The 23249-nt window shown below is 56.0% G+C and overlaps 4 protein-coding genes across 12 annotated transcripts in view; 1 reads left to right on the top strand and 3 right to left on the bottom strand.

The window, feature by feature from the left end:
- NUP188 (nucleoporin 188) overlaps positions 1–1553 on the bottom strand; it is a 45036-nt gene extending 43483 nt beyond the window's left edge. For all 3 annotated transcript variants that reach the window (XM_019949245.3, XM_019949247.3, XM_019949246.3), the window contains exon 1: positions 1466–1553. In XM_019949245.3, the coding sequence (XP_019804804.2) occupies positions 1466–1497 (32 nt within the window). In that variant the 5' untranslated portion in view covers positions 1498–1553. The remainder of the gene's footprint in view (positions 1–1465) is intronic.
- Positions 1268–3677, top strand: DOLK (dolichol kinase). Its single transcript, XM_004332089.4, has one exon. The coding sequence runs from the start codon at positions 1906–1908 to the stop codon at positions 3520–3522; it is 1617 nt and encodes a 538-aa protein (XP_004332137.1). The 5' UTR covers positions 1268–1905; the 3' UTR covers positions 3523–3677.
- Positions 3678–6138: 2461 nt separating this feature from the next.
- On the bottom strand, positions 6139–19578 carry PHYHD1 (phytanoyl-CoA dioxygenase domain containing 1). Of its 6 annotated transcripts, XM_033858798.2 has the most exons (12): positions 19181–19578; positions 15677–15755; positions 14125–14283; positions 11076–11151; positions 10952–10999; positions 9713–9768; positions 9565–9627; positions 8896–8917; positions 7447–7575; positions 7233–7349; positions 6434–6560; positions 6139–6329 (listed from the first exon to the last, which is right to left on the bottom strand). In XM_033858798.2, exons 1-12 carry the CDS (start codon positions 19576–19578, stop codon positions 6284–6286), a joined length of 1320 nt encoding a protein of 439 aa, XP_033714689.2. In that variant the 3' UTR covers positions 6139–6283. The 6 variants fall into 6 exon arrangements, 3 of the variants coding, with proteins under 3 accessions (XP_033714689.2, XP_073662793.1, XP_033714690.2); XR_012332695.1 differs by lacking the exon at positions 8896–8917; XR_012332697.1 differs by lacking the exon at positions 8896–8917 and having other exon boundaries at positions 6260–6281.
- Positions 18813–23249, bottom strand: part of LRRC8A (leucine rich repeat containing 8 VRAC subunit A) — a 26361-nt gene continuing 21924 nt past the window's right edge. For both annotated transcript variants that reach the window (XM_033858789.2, XM_033858791.2), the window contains exon 4: positions 18813–20710. In XM_033858789.2, coding sequence (XP_033714680.1) covers positions 20435–20710 — 276 coding nt within the window. In that variant the 3' untranslated portion in view covers positions 18813–20434. The remainder of the gene's footprint in view (positions 20711–23249) is intronic.

Raw genomic sequence — 23249 nt, 5'->3', positions numbered from 1 at the left:
CTGCTGTTCAGTATAATCCCAATCATTATAGCATGCCTTCCAACACAAATAGAAAGGAAAGGGGAAAAAAAAGAAAAGAAAAAAAGATCGCTCCTAAAACAAGCTATGAGCAAAGCAGTGCCTAGAAATCCTAGTGTCATTTCTTCCACCTTCAGGTATGAGTTTGGTAGGTTCTCCAGGATGAAGAGAGCATCTTTCAGGCAAACTAACAGCTTTCCTTCCCTTGTCCTCTTTCATTAAGAACGCGCCTTGCCCTGCAGGAGCTAAACTTTACCCAAGCTCCACAATGGCTGTAAGATAAGCCTAAGAAAAGGAGAGCACAGCGACCACAATGCTGCCCGACAGAAGAGCTGACACGAAACAGCAGAGGAAGAAAAAGCAAAAAAGGTCCTCACAAGGTTCGGACAGTTCCATGGAAATTCCAAAGAAGAAAACCTCACTAGAGCGGAGAGATGAAGGAAATGGCAAACGGAATAAACATTTACCGAGAGCCTGTTACATGCTCTTCTGGGTGTTGAGGCTACAGCAGTGATCAAGACAAAAAAGTGGGGAACCACTGCCGGCACAGGGAGCAAGAAGTGACAGGGACGGTTAGGCGGGAGGCTGGAAAGGAAAAACACTTCAGGCTGCTAAGTGCGAGATGGAAGTGTGGCGATCCGGTTAAAGCTTCGGAGTCGGACACGCAGCCCGTTCGGAGCTGGGTTTGTGAGTCATCTGTAAATTACAGGGTGCCTCCCGGAGTTGTGGGAGTTCAAGAAGATAACACGGATAAAAGAAAGCGCGTCGCCGGTGTCTGGCGCTAGTGCGCCTGTACGCTAGCAAGAACTGTCTCTTTCTTTTTTAATATTTTCTCTTCCCCGTCCCCAAAACCCAGTACAGCGCCTGGGATGTCCGCTGACGGAATCGATGCATGAGAAAACGACTAGACGGATGGGATGAATGAAAGGCTGAGCGACGAAAGAGGGCTGAAACGGCCAGGAGGTGGCTCGGCGACGCCCGAAACAGACATCCCAACGAGAGCACAGGGGGTAACCTGGGGAGCGCCGCCGGGCCGGGCACAGGAGGCTGCAGCGGGGCCCGGGTAGGGGCTCCCCCGGGCGACCGCGAAGCGCCGAGTCTCGCCTCGAGGGAGCGTCACGCCGCACAGGAAGCGAGGTGGGGGGGAGGGGGCGCCGAGGGACTCGCCGAGGGGAGAGGGGAGGAAGGGAAAGGCACCGGGTAGGGAGACAGGAGGCCAAGTCCAGGGAAGTGGTGAGGCACCGGCCCCCCTCTTGGAGAAGTCACCTCAGACCCCCGCGCGCGGGGACCGTTTGGCTGTAACCGCCTCCCGTCCTGGAGCCCGTCCACCTAGCCGGCCTTCGCCCAGCCACTGCTGCCACATCTAGCCCCCAATTCCCGCCCCGCTTCCGCTCGGCTTCGACCCCGCGCCTCACAGTCACGCCCGCCGACTCGGCCCGCTCCGCACCTCACACACGGATCGCCGGCGGCCGCCGCCATCTTCGCGCGCGCGCCCGCTCCAACCCCGCCCCCAGACGCCACGCCCACGTGATCACTCGCCTCCAGGGCGTGGACGGGGCTTTTCGTCACGTGACGCCGGGGCGGGGCCAACATGGCGATTCCCAGAGAGGTGAGGAACTCCGGGCTAGGGCGGCCGAGGCTGTGAGGGAGGCGGCCGAGGGTCGACGTCTACGCCATAGGTGTGAGGCGGTGGAGGGTAGCCCAACGCCAGCTCCCAGGCGTCAGAGAGTGGCCTACAGTAGAGCTTCCCTTCTCGCAGCTGGAGAACGGATTGAGAAGGTGCTGGCTGGGCGAAGCTACCGCTCTCTGCCTGGCGGGGATTAAAGGGCCCAGAGTCCAGGGCGTTCCTAGTCACCCCAGTTTACCCGGAGTCTCAGGTCTAAAGACATGACCCGAGCGTGCGCTTCCCCGGCCCCTGAGCCTGGGGCCCCGCTGAGCGGTTCGGTGCTGGCAGAGGCGGCAGTGGTGTTCGTAGTGGTGCTGAGCATCCACGCGGCCGTGTGGGATCGATACTCGTGGTGCGCCGTGGCCCTCGCGGTGCAGGCCTTCTACGTCCAGTACAAGTGGGACCGGCTGCTACAGCAGGGAAGCGCTGTCTTCCAGTTTCGAATGTCTGCAAACAGTGGCCTACTGCCCGCCGCGGTGGTCATGCCTTTGCTCGGGCTGGTTATGAAGGAGCGCTGCCAGGCTGCGGGGAACCCATACTTCGAGCGGTTTGGAATTGTGGTGGCGGCCACTGGCATGGCAGTGGCCCTCTTCTCATCGGTACTGGCACTGGGCATCACTCGCCCAGTGCCCACCAACACCTGTGTCATCTCGGGCTTGGCTGGAGGTGTCATCATTTATATCCTGAAGCACTCGCTGAGTGTAGGCGAGGTGATCGAGGTCCTGGAGGTCCTGTTGATCTTTGTCTACCTCAACATGATCCTGCTGTATCTGCTGCCCCGCTGCTTCACCCCTGGAGAGGCTCTGCTGGTACTGGGTGGCATCAGCTTCGTGCTCAACCAGCTCATCAAGCGCTCTCTGACTGTGGTGGAAAGCCAGGGGGACCCCTTGGACTTCTTCCTGCTGGTCGTGGTGGTAGGGATGGTGCTCATGGGCATCTTCTTCAGCACCCTCTTTGTTTTCATGGACTCAGGCACCTGGGCCTCTTCCATCTTCTTCCACCTCATGACCTGTGTACTGGGCCTCGGCGTGGTCCTGCCCTGGCTCCACCGGCTCATCCGCAGGAACCCCCTGCTGTGGCTTTTTCAATTCCTCTTCCAGACAGAGACCCGAGTCTACCTCCTAGCCTACTGGTCTCTGCTGGCCACCTTAGCCTGCCTGGTGGTGCTATACCAGAATGCCAAGCGGTCATCTTCCGAGTCCAAGAAGCATCAGGCCCCCACCATTGCTCGGAAGTATTTCCACTTCATTGTGGTAGCCACCTACATCCCAGGTATCATCTTGGACCGGCCACTGCTCTACGTGGCCGCCACCGTATGTCTGGCGGTCTTCGTCTTCCTAGAGTATGTGCGCTACTTCCGCATCAAGCCCCTGGGCCACACTCTGCGAAGCCTCCTGTCCCTCTTCCTGGACGAACGAGACAGTGGACCGCTCATCCTGACCCACATCTACCTGCTCCTAGGCATGTCTCTTCCCATTTGGTTAGTCCCCAGACCCTGCACACAGAAGGGTAGCCTAGGGGGAGCCAGGGCCCTAGTCCCCTATGCAGGAGTCCTGGCCGTCGGTGTGGGCGACACTGTGGCCTCCATATTCGGCAGCACCATGGGGGAGATCCGCTGGCCTGGAACTAAAAAGACTTTTGAGGGGACCATGACATCTATATTTGCCCAGATCATTTCTGTAGCTCTGATCTTAATCTTCGACAGTGGAGTGGACTTAAACTACAGTTATGCTTGGATTTTGGGGTCCATCAGCACCGTGTCCCTCCTAGAAGCATACACTACGCAGATAGACAATCTCCTTTTGCCTCTCTACCTCCTGATATTGCTGATGGCCTAGGTGCTGTGCAGCAGCGATGAAGGAAACAGGGACATGGGGAAGACAAATGGTCCCCACGGCAGCCAGCTACTTGGGCTTGAAGAGCCAGGAGGGGAGAAGCAGATTTAATTTTTCAGTTGATTGAGATTTAAAATAAAAATCAAAGCACTCCCGGGTTTAGTTTTCCTGATATTTTAAAAAGCAAAAAGGCTTAACCGATGGTGCAACAGCTCAAAGAGCTTGAGTGCGCCATAGGGCCCCCCCTCACCTTGCAGTCCTCGGGGGGGCCGGAGTGGACACGAGGCCATAGGGCAGAGTGGTTAACACTTCAGGTTCTGGTGTCAGACTCATCTGGTCGGAATCCTTGGCTGAACCACTTCTTAACGGTGTGAGTTGCTTAATCACCCTGGGCCTCAATTCTCACGTCTGCAAGATGGGAATAATAAGAGCCTGCACCTCACGGGTTGTCGTGAGGTTCTGGCGAAGTGACGTGTGTGAGGTGACCAGCCCAGAGCCTGCACTTAAGTGCGGAAATGTCACGTAAGTGAGGGAAAGTGTCATTGTTACCCAAGGCCAGTCCTCATCTCAGCAAAAAGCCAGGCAAACCAAAGGGATATGTGGGTTGTACTTGGAGACCAGAGTGACCCTACTCCCCTGGCTTCATTCAGAGGAGACTGCGAGAGGAAAATAGCCAAGTGCATGTGGTTTCTCCCATTTGGGCTAGGAAGAGCTGAAGGGGAGAGATGGGATCTGTTTGTTGCATCCCTTGAAGGGCTGGAGGAAGAGGATCCATCCTGGGCCGACTACCTGTTTCAGCCAACCCCACCCTGCCTCAAGGCCTCTGCTGCCTGGCCGAGTGGTGCTGATGAAGGACAGGCTGGACAGCACAGGGTCCTTGTCAGGGGGTCCCTCCTGAGACCTCTCACCCTCCAGTCACGTCCACACCTGTGTTGGTCTCTTCTCTTGGCGAGAAATTAGAGGCAGGGTCTGGTGAAGTTTACTGAGAGTTCAGGATCGCTCTTCTGGGGCGGGGGGAGGGGGCAGTGCACGCCCCAGCCTTGCTCTCTGTGAGGGCAGAGTCCAGCTCTCCCTGGTTCCCCACCGCATCCCCCAGTGCCAGCACAGCCTGGCACATAGCAGGAACTCGGCAGACCTTCGCTGAACGGATGAACGTTTCCCATCAGTGAGAAGAGAGCACAGCAGGTTTCTCAGGGCTGGACCGGGTTCTCCCCACTTGCCACCAGCCTGACAGGGAGGGGCCTAGGCAGGAAGAGGTGAGAACTTGGGCCCACCAAGGCCCGAAGCCAGGAGCCCAGCTCTGGGAGCTTGCTTCTGCCTGAGCATCACTGCCAAGCCCTTTCCCTCGGAGAGTATTACGACATTGGTTTTGGGCTCAAAGGAGCCTTAACAAACCCTTCCCTTGGCTCAGGCTCCCCGCGACTGCTCGCTGAAGGAAGCAACACCATGTTAGGGTGTAGCGTACATGAGTGCTGGCTTGCCCCACTGACTCCCTGGGTGGTTTGTTCCCATACAGAGTGGGGGTTGGAAGTCAAGGTCATAAAATCATAAGGCCGCTGAGGCCAGGCAGGTAATGCAATGAAGGAGGACAGGGAAGGGAAGCGGAGAGCACGTGTGCCTGTAAGAAGGCAGCTCCAGCCAGTGGTACGTAGGCGAGACCACAGGCCCCCGGGCTGTTGACCTGCTCATTCAAAGAAGCTTGGAAACCTCAATTGTTACGTGAAATCTCCCAATTTTAAAATGTTGTGGGTTTTTTGCTCGTTTGTTTTAAAATGCCGAGGCCCAGACAAAACAATTCTGCGTTGTGAAATCGGCTGGTGGCCCCCAGTTTGCAACCTCTGAGCAGACCCCCGCCAGGCAGGTTTCAGATTTGGTAGTTGTTCCTGCAGCTCTGGGTGCCTGCCAAGCATGTCCAAACAGGAGTGACCTGTGGAGGCCCTCGTCCAGCCCCTTGATGGTGCTGGTGGCCAAATGGGCCCAGAGAGAAGGGCCTGGCCTGAGGCCGGAAATCGAGTTGGTCACAGAGCCAGAACCAGAATCTCAGACTAGATTCCAGGCTCTGGTCTTTTCCCTCCCCAGGAAAGGAGAACTGGGAGCACAGAGGTTAGAAGCACAGGCTCCGGATCCGGCTGACCTCGCCAAACGCCTGAACAGCCGTGGGACTTGGGCAGGTCACTTAACCTTCCCATGTGTCAGCTCCCTCATCTGTAAACAGCACCTACCTGAAAGGGGTGAGGAGCCAGTGATAAAGCACAGAAAGCTCTTGGCACCGTGAATGCCCACTAAATGTCACTGTTATTAACACCGTGCATACCTCACCGGGCAGGGCTGGGCTACCTGCGATGATTTTCAGCAGGGTTCCCATCTTGAGAGGAAGGCTGCTTGGGAAAGAAGAATCAAGATGCTGCATTTGGAAATGTTTTTTATTCAGTGTCTCCCACCGTAATGACCAAGAGTTCCATGTGAGAGGGGAGACGACGAGTGAGAAGCCGGCAGAGAAGCAGCCAGAATCCTTCCATGGCCGTGAGGCTGCCTCTAGGGGGAGGTTGTGTTGGGGTCGGGACAGACAGAGACAGATCTCGGGGAAGGCACCCAGCCCAGCCTTCTGCTCCTGCCTGCCTGTCTGCACAGACACCAGCAGAAGGAAAGCCCTGGAGGAGAGATGCGAATTCCCCGTTGCAGCTGGGCGGTGGGTTGAGGCGCTGGCGTTGGTGGCCCACAGCTTCTCCCGAGAGGGGGTGGCGTCCCTGCCCTCAGAGGGCCTTTAGGTGTACAGTGGGGGAAAGGGCAGCTCAGCTGTCGGCTGGAGCCTGCAGAGGATGGGGAGAGGACCTCGAGGTGCTAGTAGCACTGCTCCCAGCCTCCAGGACCTCTTCGGGAGCTGTCTGGGGCCCACACACACCCTGCCACCTACCAGTTGTCTGGGCTCCAGACCGTGCCAGCAGCCTCCATGAGGTGGAAAGTATAGGCCTGGCGTGAGCAGTCGGAGAAATTCTGCTCACTTTTGTGCACCACTTCTCCGTGGATTAGGACGAGGGCCCCTGGCAGGGACACAGCGAGTCAAAAGCGCACTCGAGGCAGGAAGGGACATGGTGGGCGGCCCCTCCCTGAAGCGGTGTCGTGGGCTATTCATCCCCATTCCCATCCCCAGACGCTCAGGGGCCTGGAGTCTGCCCCAGCATCGGAGGCTGTGCTATTGGACATGGGTTCCCCTGGGGTCAAGTCCCTTCCGCTGTGGCCCGTGCCCTCGGCAAGCCTCAGCAAGGGCATCCACCTCCACGGCATCTGCAGAACCAGGCAGAAGCTCTCTGTCCCATGCCAGCCAGCTGGGGCCTCAGCCGGGAATGCAGAGTTGGGGCTCAGTTTCCCTTTTCTAAAAGGAAGGGTGTGCTGACAGCCAGGATTTGTGAGCACTTGTGGTGCACCATCTTACATATGACATCTCACTGGCTTCCCTACTTTATGTTTGGGGAAACTGAGGCTCAGAGAGGTTCAGTCATTTGCTCATGGAGACAGCCGGGAAGTAGCAGGGTCTGGATTCCAGCCTGATCTGGGAGACCCTGCTGTCAACCACACAGCTTTCAGACCTCCCAGTGCCCACCCAGCCCTACCTTCCCTCATGCGGTGACTTCCCAGCCCTCAGGTGAGCTGGCTGGTCAGAGCAAGCACAGACCCCCAGGCATGGCCTCCGGGCCCCTCTGCACACCCCCTACCTCTCCGCACCGGTGTGGGCACAAAGAGGCTGTTATCCCGGGCTGGCTCGGTCCCAAGGAAGCTGGTGCCAGGCGCCGAGCCAGCAGGGGCCCGGACCATCCTTCTCGACACTCCACCTGCGGGCCAAGGTGGGGACTTTAGCCTCTCTTTATTCGGGGTCCCTCCCCTGTGGGGGGTGGGGATGAGTGGGCAGGGAGAGGCAGGTGGCCTCACCTGTGTGGGAGCCAGGGATGAACCAGAGGCAGCCATTCTCCAGCGTGGCATCTTCCAGAGCAATCCACACGCCCAGCACCCGGCCCAGAGGCTCCGTATACAGGAAGGAGGCGTCCTGGTGAGGGGAGACTGCAGCAGGCCCGCCTGGGCATCAGGCACCTGGCCTCACCCCACCTTGGCCTCGTTTCTACTCTCTCTGTGGTCCTCCCAGGGCCCTCCAGGCCCAGCCTTCCCATGAGTAGTTAGAATCTCATCGCTTCCTGGCCTGGAGACTCTGGGCAGGAGATTTCACCTCTCAAGCTTCAATTTCCTAAACCATAAAGCAGCCCCAACGATAACCTAACCTCACCAGGTTGCTGGAGGATTCTGAGACAGTGTAGGAAAAGTGCTTAGTACACGGCCTGACGTTGTAGTCGCTGCCTGAAAAGCAGCTGCTATCGTTTAATTCCAGCCAGGTAACTCAAGCCGCTGTCCTTAACCAGCGAGAGCACCTCCAGCCACCAGATGGTCCAGTGTAAGCCACCAGTGGGCTAAGACTTGGAAGTTGGGTGTGAAGCAGGAAACGGACCCAGCATCCACATTGTAAACATGCCCTGCGTGATGCTGGGGCCCAGGCAGGATGGAGAACCGCTGAACAGAGGACCTCAGTCTGTAACGACAAGAGGGTGCTAGTCTCGCCGCAGCCCTTCCTGGGGAACTGTGTGCTTTCTGAGCACCAAAGTTTAAGTCAGACTTTGACAATCCAGACCGTGTCCAGATGAAGGTGTCCTAATGGTGGGGGCCCCAAAACATTTGGAGGAGTAATGGCTGAAGGAGCTGGGGGTGCTGGACTGAGCAGAGAAGGCTCAGGGAGAGGATGGCCATCCCTTCGGGAGACTGTCCTCAGGCTGGATGGTGGGGAGGAGGGGGCCTCACAAGGGGAATGACTTGAGCTCATGTCAGGAAAGGAAGAGCTGCCTGTACGGGTGGTGAGCCCTGTGTCACTGGAGGTATTTGAGAGAAGTGGATCATCACCCATGAGGGAGGCTGGAAAGGGTATCTGGGTATCCAAGGGCTTTGTAGTCAGATCAGCAGTTTCTATGCTGAATCAGTCCTCCAGGGAACTTGGTAAAATACAGATTCCCAGGACCTTGCCACCCTCCTGACTCAAGATCTCAGGGAAAGGGGCCCAGGAATCTGTATTTTTAACCAGCAAGGAGTCGCTGCCAGGTTCGGGAACCACTGGGTCAAGGGCTCCAGGACACCCCCCTCCACCCTCCCACCCCACCCCACCCCCCGGCATCCAGTCTTTCAGGAAGCAGCAGAAGATGGCTTCTCCTCCGCTGGCCCAGGCTCTTGTCTATGGACGTCTTGGCAGGCGCCTTCCCTCCCTCTGGAGACCTGACAACCACTAAAGTCCCAGATCTCCCGCCGGGGCCTTTGCTGGCCCCCAGCCTGCTCTTGGCTCACCTTCGCCGCCCAAGTGAGGTTGCTGCAGGAGAGAGGAGGGGCCGGGTGAGGCCAGGGAGAGCGGGGAGGGGCAGGGGCTGCCCTGAGTCCTCCGAGTAGGATGCTCTTCCCCCCGCCACAGGTGTTTATCTGCAAGGCTTCCACGTCAGCACCCAGCTATCGAGCACCTACTATGTGCCAGGCCCAGGAGGGCTGCAAAGAGAAAAGCCACCCTGTCTGGCAGGGAGCTCCCAGTCTGAGCACACACGTCCCTAACGAGAACACAAGGCAGAAGTGAGGGGCAGTGGGAGAGGCTGGGGCCCAGGCCAGCGATTAAGCCTCTGGGCTCCAGGATCAGAGATGTGTCCTCTCTTCTCAAGGGCGTTGGAAGGCTTCCTGGAGGAGGTGGCACTGGGCTGGGCCTTGAAAGCTGGGAGCAGAGCATTTCAATAGCCAACAAAGGGAGGAGGCAGCCCCGGGATCCCCTTTCCTTCCACGGCACCCTAACTGAGCCCCAACTAAGTGCCAGACGCCCTAACCAGAGGAGACCCGGTTTTCACGTTCTCCCGCCAACTTAATAATACTTCCTCGGGGAGGCAGCTTGTGGCCCTTGTAAGGAAGGGCTTGGTATGAGCACTGTGCCCATTTTACAGAGGGTAAATGGAGGCCTGGGGAGGACGAGGAGCTCACCTTAAAGATATACATGCTCTGCACCACCACGGGCATCCGGAGGCCCAGACTTCTGGCCAAAGCCTGGAAGGGGGCAGAGGTCACATGGCCAGCCTGCCCACACTCACATATGGCCCACCGGCCCACCCTCACCGACACCTCTGCTCACCTGCACCTTGGGGGAGTGTGTGACACACTTGAAGACAGGGTCATGGGCGTGCAGAGCTGCGGGACAGAGGTGGGCTGAAGAGCCAGTCCCCAGTCCCCATGCATCCCTCCCACGCCTAGGCCTGGGCACCCAGGGTCAGGCCTCACTTTGATATTCTCACCTATTTTCTGTACATTAAGCTTTCTGCTTGCTTATAACTGAGAAATGGGCCCCACAGATGCCTTCACCTGACCTATGACCTTATTCTTGACCTTCTAGCCCTGACTGGCCGCCCTTCAGAGAACCAAGGACTCCAAGGGACCCATCACTTGGTAGCAATTTTGGTACTGCCGCTTGCTCTGTCGGACTCCGAGCACCGATTTCTCTCCTTTAAGCCTTAGTTTCCTCCTGTGTACAATGGGATCAGCCCTGCCTCCTGGGCTGCCATAGGACTCCATGGGCTAACGCGTGCGCGAGCACAGCCCAGGACCAGGCACAGAACAGTCCCTCTTCTCATTATCCACTACTGTTGTTATTACAAAAAGTGAGGGTTGAACGTATTTAATGCCACTGAATTGTACACTTCAAAATGGTTACGATGGTAAATTTTCTATTATATGTATTTTACCACAATTTGTAAAAAAAAAAAACAAAGCTACCGTGATATAACTTCATGTTTAAAAATCAGTCTACAAGATAAATTATAAGGGTTGTTTTTGTTTTTGTTTTTCTTGCCACATCACGCGCCTTGTGGGATTTTAGTTTCCTGACCAGGGATCGAACTCAGGCCCTCGGCAGTGAGAGCACGGAGTCTTAACCATTGGACCGCCAGGGAACTCCCTACAAAATAACTATAATGCACAATCCTGGAAAAAAAAAAAAAAGAGGGTTTCCTAGCTTGGTTTAGGGGTCTTGGAACAGGGACCTTGTCAACATGTTTGGTGTTCCTTAAGAAGCCTTCAGGGAGCAATGGGACCCAGAATCCCCACATGCCTGGGGCCTGAATCATACGCAGGCCCGGCAGTAGAGAGTTGAGCCTGCACACACCCATCTGCACGGGGGGGTGGGCTCAAATGGACCCCTCTTCCCAGTGATACAGTGGCAGTGTCATGTGATTAGCATCATAAGATGCAGGAGAGCAGGGCCCAAGAAGGACCCTGCACCCAGAAATGCCATTTGTTGGGCTACTACCTTAACGTGTGCTTTGGGGGATGGCCCCCAAACTCTTCAGACCTCAGTTTCTCTCCAGCCCCTGCTTACCATGGCCAATTTTGTTGATGGATTTCTCCGGAGGGACCAGGAAATTTCCTGTGGCACAAGGGACAGGTCAAGCTGGAAGGACTGGAGTCCAGCCACCCCCACCTCTAGGGCCCCAGTTCCAAACCTTTCTCATCAAAGACGCCTTTCTCAAAGAAGAACCGAATCTTGTCGCCGCTGCTCAAGAAATAGTCTGTGCTGCCCTGTGGAGAGGGGACAACAGAGGGGCTGAGAGAGCATCAGGGGGTCCCAGGTGGGCCTGGCAGAGAAGGAAGAGGATTCAGATGCTTCCCACCTCACAGAGCTGCAGACGCCTCTGAGAAACCCCAAGGACCTGGAAGCACAGCCGGAAGCTACAAGCTTGGAATTTCTTAGAAACCTCTAAATAAATCACATGACTCAGACTCCATAATGGCATGAAACACAGGTACTAGATCAAACACACCTGGTTCCCAGAGAGCCTTGGGCCACTTGTTTTACCTCTCAAAGCCTCAGTTTCCTCATCTGTAAAAGGGGAATAATAATAGAACTGACCTCCCTGGACTGTTGGAGGCTTCAGGTTCAGGTAGAGGCTGAATCTTATAGAAGTTGAGAACACAGACCCTGGAGCTAGAATACTTGGGTTCAAATCCCAGCTCTGCCACTAACTGACTGTAATCACAACCACATTACTGAACCTCTCCAGGCTTAGTTTCCCCATAAAATATAGAGGCTATTAATGGCACCTATCTCATAGGGTGTTGTAGGGATTATGAATCAGTATATATAAGGCATATAAGAACAGTCCTTGGAATGTGGTGTCATGTGAATATCTGCCTTTATTATTATTATTACTACTGCTGCTAAATAGAAAACACCCAGCAAGGACATGGCTAAATGCTCGATAAACATAAGCTATTACTAATCCTGTTCTTTTATCTTAATAACCTCTCCTTGTTAATTTTATTGATTTTTTTTTTTTGACCACACCCTGTGGCTTCTGGGATCTCAGTTCCCTGACCAGGGATCAAACCCGGGCCGCAGCAATGACAGTGCCGAATCCTAACCACTAGGCCACCAGGGAACTCCGTTCTTGTTAATTTTAATATCATGTTTTAAATTTCTTAGCAGCATATGAAAATGATGCTCCAGGGACTTCCCTGGTGGTCCAGTGGTTGAGAATCCACCTTCCAGTGCCGGGGACGCGGGCTCGATCCCTGGTTGGGGAACTAAGATCCCACATGCTGCAGGGCAACTAAGCCCGCATGCTCTAGAGCTCGAGTGCCACAACTAAGACCCGATGCAGCCAAACACATAAATAAATAAATAGTTAACTTTAAAAAAAGAAGAAAATGATGCTCCAGGGAGATGTCCCATGCTTTCCTTGTGGCTTTAGCCACCTATGATCACCATATATATCTTCCTTCATGGTGACGTAAGTACAGTTTGAGTGTCACCGATGCCCCTACCTGGGTTCCCATGTGGCACAGCCCCAGCACTCCCTCAACTGCACACATCTGCTGTCACAGTGCCTTGCGTGGCTCAACTCAGTGACCTGTCTGGCCCTTTCCACGCCCTTCCCACTGAAAACTAAAAGTTTTTATTCAACATTCTTAACTCCTCTGCACTAGCAGGGAAACAAGTCTGGGAAGCATAACTGATAATAACAATAAAGACGGTGACGCTACACGCGTGTCAAAGATTCTTACTTAACTCAGTAATTCACAAGGGAACCAGAAACACGTTGAAAGGAGAATTCCGAGAAACACACAAATATAGGCAATAAGAAACGCTGAAATGAATTTACAAATCAATGCAAAACTGAATCTATCCACAAGGGCAATAACTGCATCCTGCCGGGCCCAGTTCATACCCATTTCTATGGACGAGTATCATGTGAGCTATTATCAGTTCTATGTAACTTACAGAGTTGTATAATAACTCAAAAACAATGAAAGGTGCTGGTAAGCTGGAACGGAGCACTACTAGACAGGACACCGCCAATATTTTTTTCTTTTTTAGGGATTTCCCTGGTGGTGCAGTGGTTAAGAATCTGCCTGCCAATGCAGGGGACACGGGTTCGAGCCCTGGTCCAGGAAGATCCCAAACGCCGCGGAGCAACTAAGCCCGTGAGCCACAACTACTGAGCCTGCGCTCTAGAGCCCGCGAGCCACAACTACTGAAGCCCGCGTGCCTAGAGCCCATGCTCCGCAACAAGAGAAGCCACCGCAATGAGAAGCCTGTGCACCTCAACGAAGAGTAGTCCCTGCTCACCGCAACTAGAGAGAGCCTGCGCGCTGCAACGAAGACCCAACGCAGCCAAAAATTAATTAATTTTTTAAAAACCCATTTCAAAGTATTTCACAGTATCAGTAGTGAATATTGAGGGTTTACTGAATACCAGTGCAGCCAAATGAAACCGACTGTTTGGAGGAAAGTGTCATTCTGTAACCCTTTTTCTTTCTGGAGTCCCCATTCTCTGGGTTGCAAGCCTTCTAGTCATTGTAATTCCCTTTATGCCCACCAGATGGCAGAAGCTCCTTGCCATGAGTAAGCGTGAGCCCCATTACTGAGCCTGGACCACAGCTTTGGCTTGGGGGCCCAGCCGCAGGCAGGCTCATAAATTCAGCCTATGAAGGGTTAAGAGAACTGTGTGGGAGAACCCCTGGGCCTCAACTTACCCATCTCAAGCTGTACTGAGTCCTAGTAGGTCACTGGGGGAAACAAGCAGTTCCTTGTCTCACTGGGGGATGACTTACCCAGGTGGGCCCACCAGAATCACTTGGCTCATGATGGGTTGCTGGCCACAAAGAGGTCCTTTGTGGCAGGAAAACTTCTAAGAAAGTACAGCAGAGCAGTGACAGCATGCACTTGGTATCAGGCAGATCTGGGTTCAAATTCTGACCCTATCAGTTACTAATTGTGTAGTTTGGGGCAAGTGAGCTGAGCCTCATTTACCCCACCTGTCTAATGGGGGCAATAATGCTGACCTCATAAATTCGTAGTAGGGAGTGAAGGAAATATGCATATACGACACTTAGCCTGGAGCCCGGCCCACAGAAAGCTTGGGGCCTGATTCGTTACCAGCATGAGCCCATGGGCCTTGGGGTCCTAACCTTTCCAGGCTGCTGCGCTGGCTGGGGACTGAGCCACCCACCAAAGACCAAATCTCATTCTTACCTGCTCCAGGCACCTACCTGGGCTCTCAGCTGCTCCTCCTCCTGGGTGGAGAATTCCGTGCGACAGTGGAGAGGGACATCCATCTCACCCACTATCTCGCCAATCCTCCGTTGCATGGCCACACACTCGTCGGCAGACCAGAATCCTTCCAGCACCAGGAATCCATCCTCCTGAAACTGCAGGCAGGAAGGAGACTCAGGCTTCTTTCTCCCTGCCCTCAAACGCTCTTGACAAGAACTGATTTGACCCTTCCCCAAACCATGAGCCGTGTGGAGGCAGGACAAAGCATCCTGTTCATTGCTCTGCCCCCCTCCCTGGCGATGGTGTCTAGCGCCCAGTGAAGAGCAATCAGTGTTGGCTGCTTGAATGAAGGAAGGGGAAGCGGAAGGGGAGGTGTCCCCGCCCTAACCTTCCAGGGAATACAACCTCATTCATTTATTCAGCTAATACTGGCTGAGCATGTACCGTGCACCAGACATGGTTTTAGGAGCTGGAGATTCAGTCATGCGCAAGCCAGCCATGATGCTTGCCTCTCAGAACTTAGTCTAGGGAAGGAGATGGATATCAAACAAACCAGCACACAGGTGAACTTATCACACAAAGTACGGTTTATCTACCTGAAATACAACACAGCTGATAGAAAAATATTTATTGGCGTGGGAATGTGTTCCACACATATTGTGAGTTTAAAAAAAAAAAAGCCAACTACAAATTAGTATCCTAATTTGTGAGAACCTGGGCAAGTGCTTTCCCCTCTCTGACTCTCAGGCTATCAGATGGGGAGCACAGTAGTGCCTCCTTTATGAAACATACAGCAAGCAGGCAAGCAATCGGCGACAGCTTTTGTGTATTGTGATGGACCTTTTATTTTATGTATTTGGCCCCCCAGCGCAGCTTGTGGAATCTAAGTTCCCCAACCAGGGATTGAACCCGTGCCCTCTGCAGTGGAAGCGCGTAGTCCTAACCACTGGACCGCCAGGGAAGTCCCCTGAAACTTTTAGAGATTCAAGGGCTGTATGCCAAAATATTGTCTCAGCATAGGAATCCATAGGTGGGTTTAAATTTTCTTTTTTGAGCTTTCCTGTATTTTTTTGCATTTTCCTCTTGCCATCAGGAACAAACAACAAGGGTCATGTTTTTTAAAAGTCTCCGTCGCTCTGATTCCCACGGGTTAGCCTTTTCGGGTCTGAACGCGCCCACCGGGTGGTTGCCCGGCCACCCGCCCCGCGCTAGAGGTGGGTTGTGGGTAGGGTGGGGCGGGTGGGTCCGCCCCTCGTCGGCCCCGCCTCTTCCCAGACCCCCGCCCCCGCCCCCAGTTCACAGGATCCTGTTTTCTTCTGGTTTCTTCACGCAAACATTCCCACCCCAACCGCGGTGCGTTGGCCTGAATGGCCCCTGGCTGTGTATGCAGAAGTTAGGGGTCATGGCTGTGAACCGATCACTCTGGGATTCAGTTTCCTCTTCTGAAAAACGTAAGGGGGTGGGTCGAGTTCCCCGGGACTACTCCAAGTCCGGAGGGGCCCCCCACATTTACCTGACCCTCGGGGTACCCACCCAGCAGGGCCCTACCTTCTGGAGCTGTGAGGGGCTCAGGTAGGCCATGAGGACGAGGCAGGGCGCACGGGTGGCTCTGCGGCTGTGCCTGAGGCTGGAGAAGAGAAAGGTCAGGAGGGGAGAGTGGCCAGAGCCTGGGAGGCCCAGGAGGATTTAACCCTTCCCTGCCCAGAGAAAACCGAATCCTGGCCTTCAGCTCCTCCCCGCCCCCCATCCAGAGAAAACCCATTCCCGGCCCCCCACACACCCACCCCACCCCCTCTCACTTCTGTCCTTGGGTGGGGCCCTTGTCTCTGCCCCACACCCTGGGTCCATCCCCCCAGCTAATCCAGGATTAGCCATTTCTGATCCCCTACAAGATCTTTAACTGCCTCCTTGCAGTTTCTTTCCAGAAACCACTCCCGGCTGGCTGTTTCCGAGGTGCCCAGAAGTTGTGTCCTAGGAGTGTCTGGGCAGGCAGGAGGACACCCGAGTCCCTGCCCAGGTGCCACAACTAACTGTAACCTCCAACCCATATCTGCCCCTGGGTCGAGGCAGGGTTAGAAAGTGCCCAGGCCACCAGCAGCAGCATCTGGGTGGGATGGGATGCAAGGTGGGTCTGGGGGCACACACATCAGACAGACTCTGAGCTCTGCATTCCAAAGGTGGAAGAGGGCTTCAGAGGATTGCCTGGGCCCCCGCCCCTGCCCCCCAAGCTCGGATCCCCTGGGACTCTCTAGGTCCTGAAGGGATTACAGATCTGTCTGCAGCTCAGAGGAAGAGAGAAAATAAGGGGGGATCTTAGAAAGGGGAAGGGGCTAGAGCGGGAGCCTGGGTCTTCAAAATGAGGGCAAGGGAAGCCATGGTTCCTGTTCCCCACCCCCAGGCCCAAGATGCTGGTGCCTGAGGCCGGCTGGCACAGCGGAGGCCGCGGTCAGAACACCCACCCTTCCAACCAGCCCTGCTCAGCAGCTGACGGGGCTGTTCTGGCTGCGGCTTCTGAAACCCAGCCACTGGCCTTCCCTGAAATGATGCTTTCTGAATGGCGAAGGGACAGAGTGTCTCAGGAGCGAGCGTGGGGACACTGCTCAGCCCTCAGGAGCCTTGGCCCTAAGTCAAGTCGTGTTTTCTGCGCCACCGCACTGGGAGTATAGCTGCTTGGTCCCTGCTTCCCAAGAGCAGAGAGCCAGGGGAGGGAAGAGACCTGGCAGGCTCCTGAGGCTGGAGGGTGAAGAGGTTCCCAGGGGACAGGCCGGGTGAGGAAGACAGGTGGAAGACAGAATCCTTTGGGGAAATACAGCCAATACTCAAGGCAGGGAGCGATCCCAGATGTCCTGGCCCCTTCCCAACAGATCCAGAGAGACACCTGCCATGTGCCAGGAACACAGTGAGGGTCCAGTAGTGCTGGGCTAGCAACTCCTCGGGGAACCCCCATCCAAGGCTTACATCTACACCCGGGCCTTACTTGCCCCATCTGTGCTTTGGGGATAACAGAAGTACCTCCCGGGCACTTGGAAAGTGCCCACTGGCTGTTCACCGTACGTTAGCAGGAGCTGTTCTCGGTGGAATGTGAGGGTATTTTTACTTTACTTTTTGAACTTCCCTAAGTTTTCCAAACTGCTGTTATCATCAGAGAAAAGGCCACCAGTGTAGTTTTAAATGGAGTGAAGAGCCCTGAGTTGGGGGGAGGCGGGGGGATGGCTGGGCCTCCCACGACTTGTTCATTCATTCCACTCAGGCTTTGGGAAGTGGGTGGGTGGTGTTTCCACATTGCTGTTTTTTTCCAAAAGCTAACCAGCTCCAGATCCGGTGCTTGGGCCACCCTAAGCCTGAGGCAGGGCAGCGGGCATGGTGGGGAGGTACCAGACCAGACAGGAGAGGAAGACCTCTACTCTCGAGATAAAGGAGGGTGTTCTAGGGGGTTGCCCAGCCCAGCCGCTTGGCCTCCCAGTCAAAAATCCCACGACAGAGGCAGAAGAGAGAGGGACTCTTGACTCACTCCTGAGGTCACCTGGGGGGTCAAAGTCCCATGTAGGGAGGAAGGACAGACTCTGGTGTGTCCCAGAGGAGGTGCCCAAGCAGCAGGTAAGGACTCATTGTTAAGGCCAAGGTCTGACACAATGGCCTTTTTTTTTTTGCGGTATGCGGGCCTCTCACTGTTGTGGCCTCTCCCGTTGCGGACAGGCTCTGGACACACAGGCTCAGCGGCCATGGCTCACGGGCCCAGCCGCTCCGCGGCATGTGGGATCTTCCCAGACCGGGGCACGAACCCGCGTCCCCTGCATCGGCAGGCGGACTCTCAACCACTGCGCCACCAGGGAAGCCCCCCACAATGACCTTTCTTCTTCACCAGAAGACCCCTGCCCCAGGGCCCACATTGGCCCAGCACAAGCCTTGCTGGGCCAGGAGGAAGATAGATCATTTATTGATTTCCAGGAGCCAGGCCCTCTGCTAAAAACTCCACCTACCAGCCAAATTATCACAAAGCTGAGTAAGCCCCAGAACAATCCTGATTTTATAAATGAGGAAACCGAGGGTCCATATCTAATGAATGGCAGAGCTAGAATCTGAAGACAACTCTGCCCATCTCCCCCAGCCTCTGCCCTTGACCCCAACACCTTCAGCACCTCCAGCCCAAAGGGGCTAGAAGCTGGGTCAGGCCTGCCCACGGTGACTCTCAGTACTGCCTCTGCAGAGCCCTGGAGACTGGCTGTTGGAATTACAAGGGACGGATGGGAGCAGAGTGGACGTGCCCACTGCACAGCTGGGGATGTGGAGGGCACGGGAGGAAAGGGGCTTGCCCAGTTTGACAAAGGGGATGACTGAGCTGGGAAAAGGACCCGAGACTACTGGCTCCCATTCCAGCACCCTTCCCTCCCTCCCATCAAAGCTCGGGAGGGCCCGAACCTTAGGCCTCAGCCAGCAGAGAACGTGCTGGCTGTGGGATCCTGGTGGGGCCCACACTGGATGTGGAACAGGGGCTGCGTCCAGCTCATGTCCTGTAGCTGCCTCCGAGGAGCTTCCGGGATCACGGGGCAGGCAGAGGAGCAGAGTTCATTATCTTCTAGGTGCCCGATAAATGGTCACTCCACAAACCAGTCCACGGGGCTGAGCGGGCCTCAGACAGCTGAGGGAAGGGTCCCCCCGTGACACGGAGACCTCCAGAGGCTACTTTCTGTTATAGATTTATTTGATATTTGAACCGAGTCTACAAGTTCAGACCCACGTGTAACAGATTGCTTCATGGTTGTCAGAGGCTAGTGTGCGTTATTTCTGAGGATTACATCCAATGACACGACGCAGAAAACACAAATGGACGAGTGGACATAATCATTAAGACGAGACGCTAAAACGTGCCTTAATGTCCAAGTGATCGATCTAAGGTGGGGACCCTTCTAAAGCGGGAACCCCGGTGACTGATCTAAAGTGAGCTGGCTTCCCGCCGCCAGGCGCTGAGTGGGCTGCACGTGCCAGGCGCCTGGGACAGAAACTGGAACCAGAACCTGGATAGCCCGCCCTCCCCGGCGGCAACCTCCTCACCCGTGGCCCCGCCTCCAAGTGTCCGTTGTGAAGGACCAGGTGGTGACAGGACTGACGTCAGCGGCTGAGGCCAGTAGTAGCACTGGGCAAACTCGTGAGCGTGAGGTGGGAAAACAGAGTCCGGGTGAGGGGGCTCCTCTGGGCTCCTTAACACCGCGACAAGGGATGGGGGGGGATGGAGCACCGTTCATCCGGGGATTAGCCAACCCGAGTCCCCTCCCTTCTTGGAAGCTCCGGAACATTCTCTTCGGCCAACAGTCACAGAAATGAGAGCCTGCCAAGATACATGGAGGAGAAAGAAAACAAGACACCAAAAACAAGACACAACAATCCCCGCCCCAGGCGGGGAGAGGAACTACAGACTCCTGGACCAAGGTCACAGCAGATTCGGAAGACATCCTGCAGCCTGCACCCCGGGGGGAGGAAACACAATTCAGTGTCTTGCTGCTCTCCTCAAGGGGAACTGCTGTCCCACCCTGAGACCCCAACTCACTGGCCTTTAGTGTCCTTTGTTTTTTTGTGTTTTTTTTTTAGTTTTTTCTTTTTAATACCCAAACCATCAATTTTTAGAGCTTAAAAAAATTTTTTTTTTATTTTTTTTTTTTTACTTAAAAAAAATCTAAACTGCTGCGGCAAACCCCAGGCCTGGCCTCTCCGCCTGGTGGCCTGCTTTCCCACGGGCCGTGCCACCAGAGCCCAGCCTGGCACCTCTGGGGTGACCGTCCCACAGCTGGTTCACCCTGGACCGTTCGGCTCAAGGCTGGGTGGGCCCTAAATGGTTTTGAAACCACCAAAAAAAGGAAAAGGGAAACGCAGCCCACCCTTCCTCAGACACCCCCCATCGGAACTGAACTTTCTTGGGAATGTATAAGTTATCTGGAGGGAGGGGGTGGGAGGCGGAGAAAATAAATACCAAGAACTAAGTAGGTGTCCCTGGACCTCTGGTGTCGGCTCAGCCTCTGGGGCAGAGATGGCCTCCAGGGAGGAGGCCCTGATTGTCCAAATACTGTGCTCAGAGATGGACTACAGGTCTCTGATCTCCCCCTCAGGCGCCTGCCCCGCAGGGGGCGTGAGTCTTGAGGAGAAAGGGGCCAGCCCCTCAGGGGCGGTCCTGTGGCCCAGCTCCTGCCCCGCCCCCACTGAGAGGCTGGGCTGGTCGTCAGTCAGAGTCTCCTGGGCTCCTGGGCCTGAAGCCTCCCTGGAGGCCCCGCTGCTGGCTGTTCTGGGCGGCCCGTGCTCAGTGCCCATGGTGGCTCAGGCCTGCTCCTTGTCAGCCCTCCAGAGCCGCTCCTTCACCTCGGGAGGCAGAGTGTTGAACAGGTCCTCCTCCACCACCAGGCCACTGCGCTTGAGCAGGGGACACTCGCCCAGCTCCACGGGCAGGCACTCCAGCCGGTTGCCCCGCAGCTCGATCTGGGTCAGGCTGGTCAGCTCGCCCACCCGTGAGGGCAGTGACTGCAGGACGTTGTTGCCCAGGTGCAGGGCCCGCAGCTTCCGGCACTGGAAGAGCTCCGGGGGCAGCGCCTCGATCTACAGGGAAGGAGCAGAGGGCGAAGTGAGGCAGGCGCACCTCGGACCTGGGCCTCTGGGCTTCCCTGCCCTGGGTACCAGCACCTTCTCTGATGCCCATTTCAGCTACCCCAGACCCCAGGGACCAGCACAATTTGGGCCCAAGTCTGGCTAACTTTCCCCTGTTCTTTAGGTCTCAGCTCTGCAGTCACTTCCTCCAGGAAGCCTCCCTGACCTCCTGGTAACCTATGGCACCCAACATCCCCCGGACAGCACTGATCCCTTCCATGGTCAAACTGCTTGGTCTCCTGTCGCCCCCAGACAGGGGGCTCTGAGAGGGCAGGGCTGGGTGTGCTGTGCTCCCCGCTGTCTCCCAGCGCCTAGCACCCCAGAAGCAAATCACAGTAGCCAGCTACTCCCAATCACACCCCGTCCTCCACCGCCCAGGGCTCACCAGGAGCCAGGCTGTTGGTCCTGCCTGGTTTAAGAGCAATTTATGAAAGCAGAGCAGCCTGCTGAGAAAATTCCACACCCTTAATTGTTGCTGAGAACTGGGGAGAGCTCACCAATCACTTCCCCTTCCTGGGCCTCAGTTTCCTTACCTGTCAAGTCACAGGCTGATGGTGGGTGCGGGGAACCCAGTGTTGGCCATTCAGAGCCCCCTCCTTCTGATTTTGCAGAATTTGAATAATGGGCAACACCCACATGCTACTTACTACAGGGCAGGTTCGCTCTGAGCGCTGATGCTATTAACTCACTGAACCCTCGGAACTACCTGTAAGTACTTTGTAAACACTCTTTCCATTTTACAGATGGGAAAACTGAGGCCCTGAAGGAGCCAGCCTGCCTAGAGGTTCATAGCTGGAGAGTGGTGGAGCCAAGATTCGAACCTGGCTCAACAGTCCGTGCTCTTAAATGTCCACACTGTTGATGGTGCAGCCTGGGTGGGGACCTGCCGTGTCTCCTGCCACACGGGAAGAACCCCATAAAAGCCAGCTTCCTCCCCACCCTCCTGTGAGCAATCAGCTACAAACACGAGCTCTGACTGAGCCTATTTTCCTACAACCACCTCCTTCAGATATGGTGGGCAGGAGGGACCCTTCCAGCAGGGCAGGAGCCAAGGGACTTGGGCCCGAGCCCATGTGAGGGTGACGGGGAGCTTGCTCTGTCACTGTCCCCATTTTCCCGCTGAGAAGGCAGAGGCCATGCCATGAGGGACACTGTGACTGTTTTAAAGGGGACTCCTGACCTGGGGCTTCAACGTGGCCCAGTGGTCAGGTATGGGGCAGAGGTGGCTTCCAGGTCAGCAGGGACATGAAGGTGAGAGGGCAGATGGGAAGTGGGCTCCGGCAGGACGGACGGGCCAGAGCATCCCAGAGACCCCACTGCGCCCAACACTGGCCTCCTCTGGTGACACAGACAGTGGCCAGGGAGCGGGAGAAGCTGGACCAGCAGGTGGCAGAGCTGGGGCTCACATCGGAGCCCTCCCCCTGACACGTCCCCTCCCCGGAGCACCCCCCAGCCCATCAGCGAGCTCTTTCCAGGCGCGTGGAGAGAAAAGAAGGTGCCTTCGGTGGCTCAGTGCCCAACCCGGGCCACTCCTGTCCCTCGTGAGGTGTAATCGTGCGCTGAAGGTGTGAAGTCGTTTCCCGTCACCCCAATCCCTCCCTCTCCCACCTCCTCAGGGGTCTCAGCGGCTCCCCCATCAGCACTGGCTCCCCCTCAAGTCCACCTGGTCTTTGCAAAAGAGACAACCCTCCCAGGAGCCTCTCCAGGCTTCCCAACAAACCGTTCGGAAAGACGCCGTCTCTCTCCTTGGCCCGCCGTGATCTGGCTTCTGCCGCTGCCCACCCTGGAAACTCCCTGGCCAGAGCCACCAGCGGTCACTCCTAATCCACCGGACATGCATCTGTTCTCCTTTCACCTGACTCCCCGTGGGCTGCGTGCCCACCCGCTCCTGCCTGGCCCGGCTCGTCACCGTCAATCCCAAAGGCTCGAGCCAGACTCCCCTTCCCTCCATCCTTCCCCCCGTGACCTCATCGAGGACCCATCTTCACCCAGGAGCCTGGGGGGACGACTCCTTGGGCTTCAGGCTGACTCAACCTGGTCCGTTGGATGTCCCAATATGGGACCTACGCTCTACTCTCTGAAAACCTGTGCCTTGTCCCACACCTGGCCTCAATGACCCTCCAGCTACCCGGGCAGCCACGTGAGAAACCTCGAGTCACGTCAGACCTCTCTCTCCCCACATCCAATCCCGCCCATGTCCTGTGGATTCCACCCCCGAAGTCTCCCCCACATCCGTCCGTCTCGCCATCCCTGGCAGCCCTTGCCAGTCCAGGCCTCGCCCCCGCCTGATAGCTGCCCACGGGCTTTCTATCAGCTCTCGACCTCTCACCTTGCCCCACCCCCAATACCCTCGAGTGGCAGCAGGAGCGAGCTCTCTAAATTCCAAGGCGGCATATCCCCTCGTCGCTCGGTCAATGGGAATTCGGTGAACGTTTTGCTCGTCAGGCACTGGACGAAAGAGCCAAGGTCCTTGTTGTCAGAGGGTCGAGGG

Source organism: Tursiops truncatus, chromosome 6 (genome assembly GCF_011762595.2).
Source record: "Tursiops truncatus isolate mTurTru1 chromosome 6, mTurTru1.mat.Y, whole genome shotgun sequence".
In the NCBI taxonomy this organism is placed as follows: Eukaryota; Metazoa; Chordata; class Mammalia; order Artiodactyla; family Delphinidae; genus Tursiops; species Tursiops truncatus.
The sequence above is the reverse complement of the archived record's forward strand: the minus strand, read 5'-3'. Positions and strand labels throughout refer to the sequence as shown.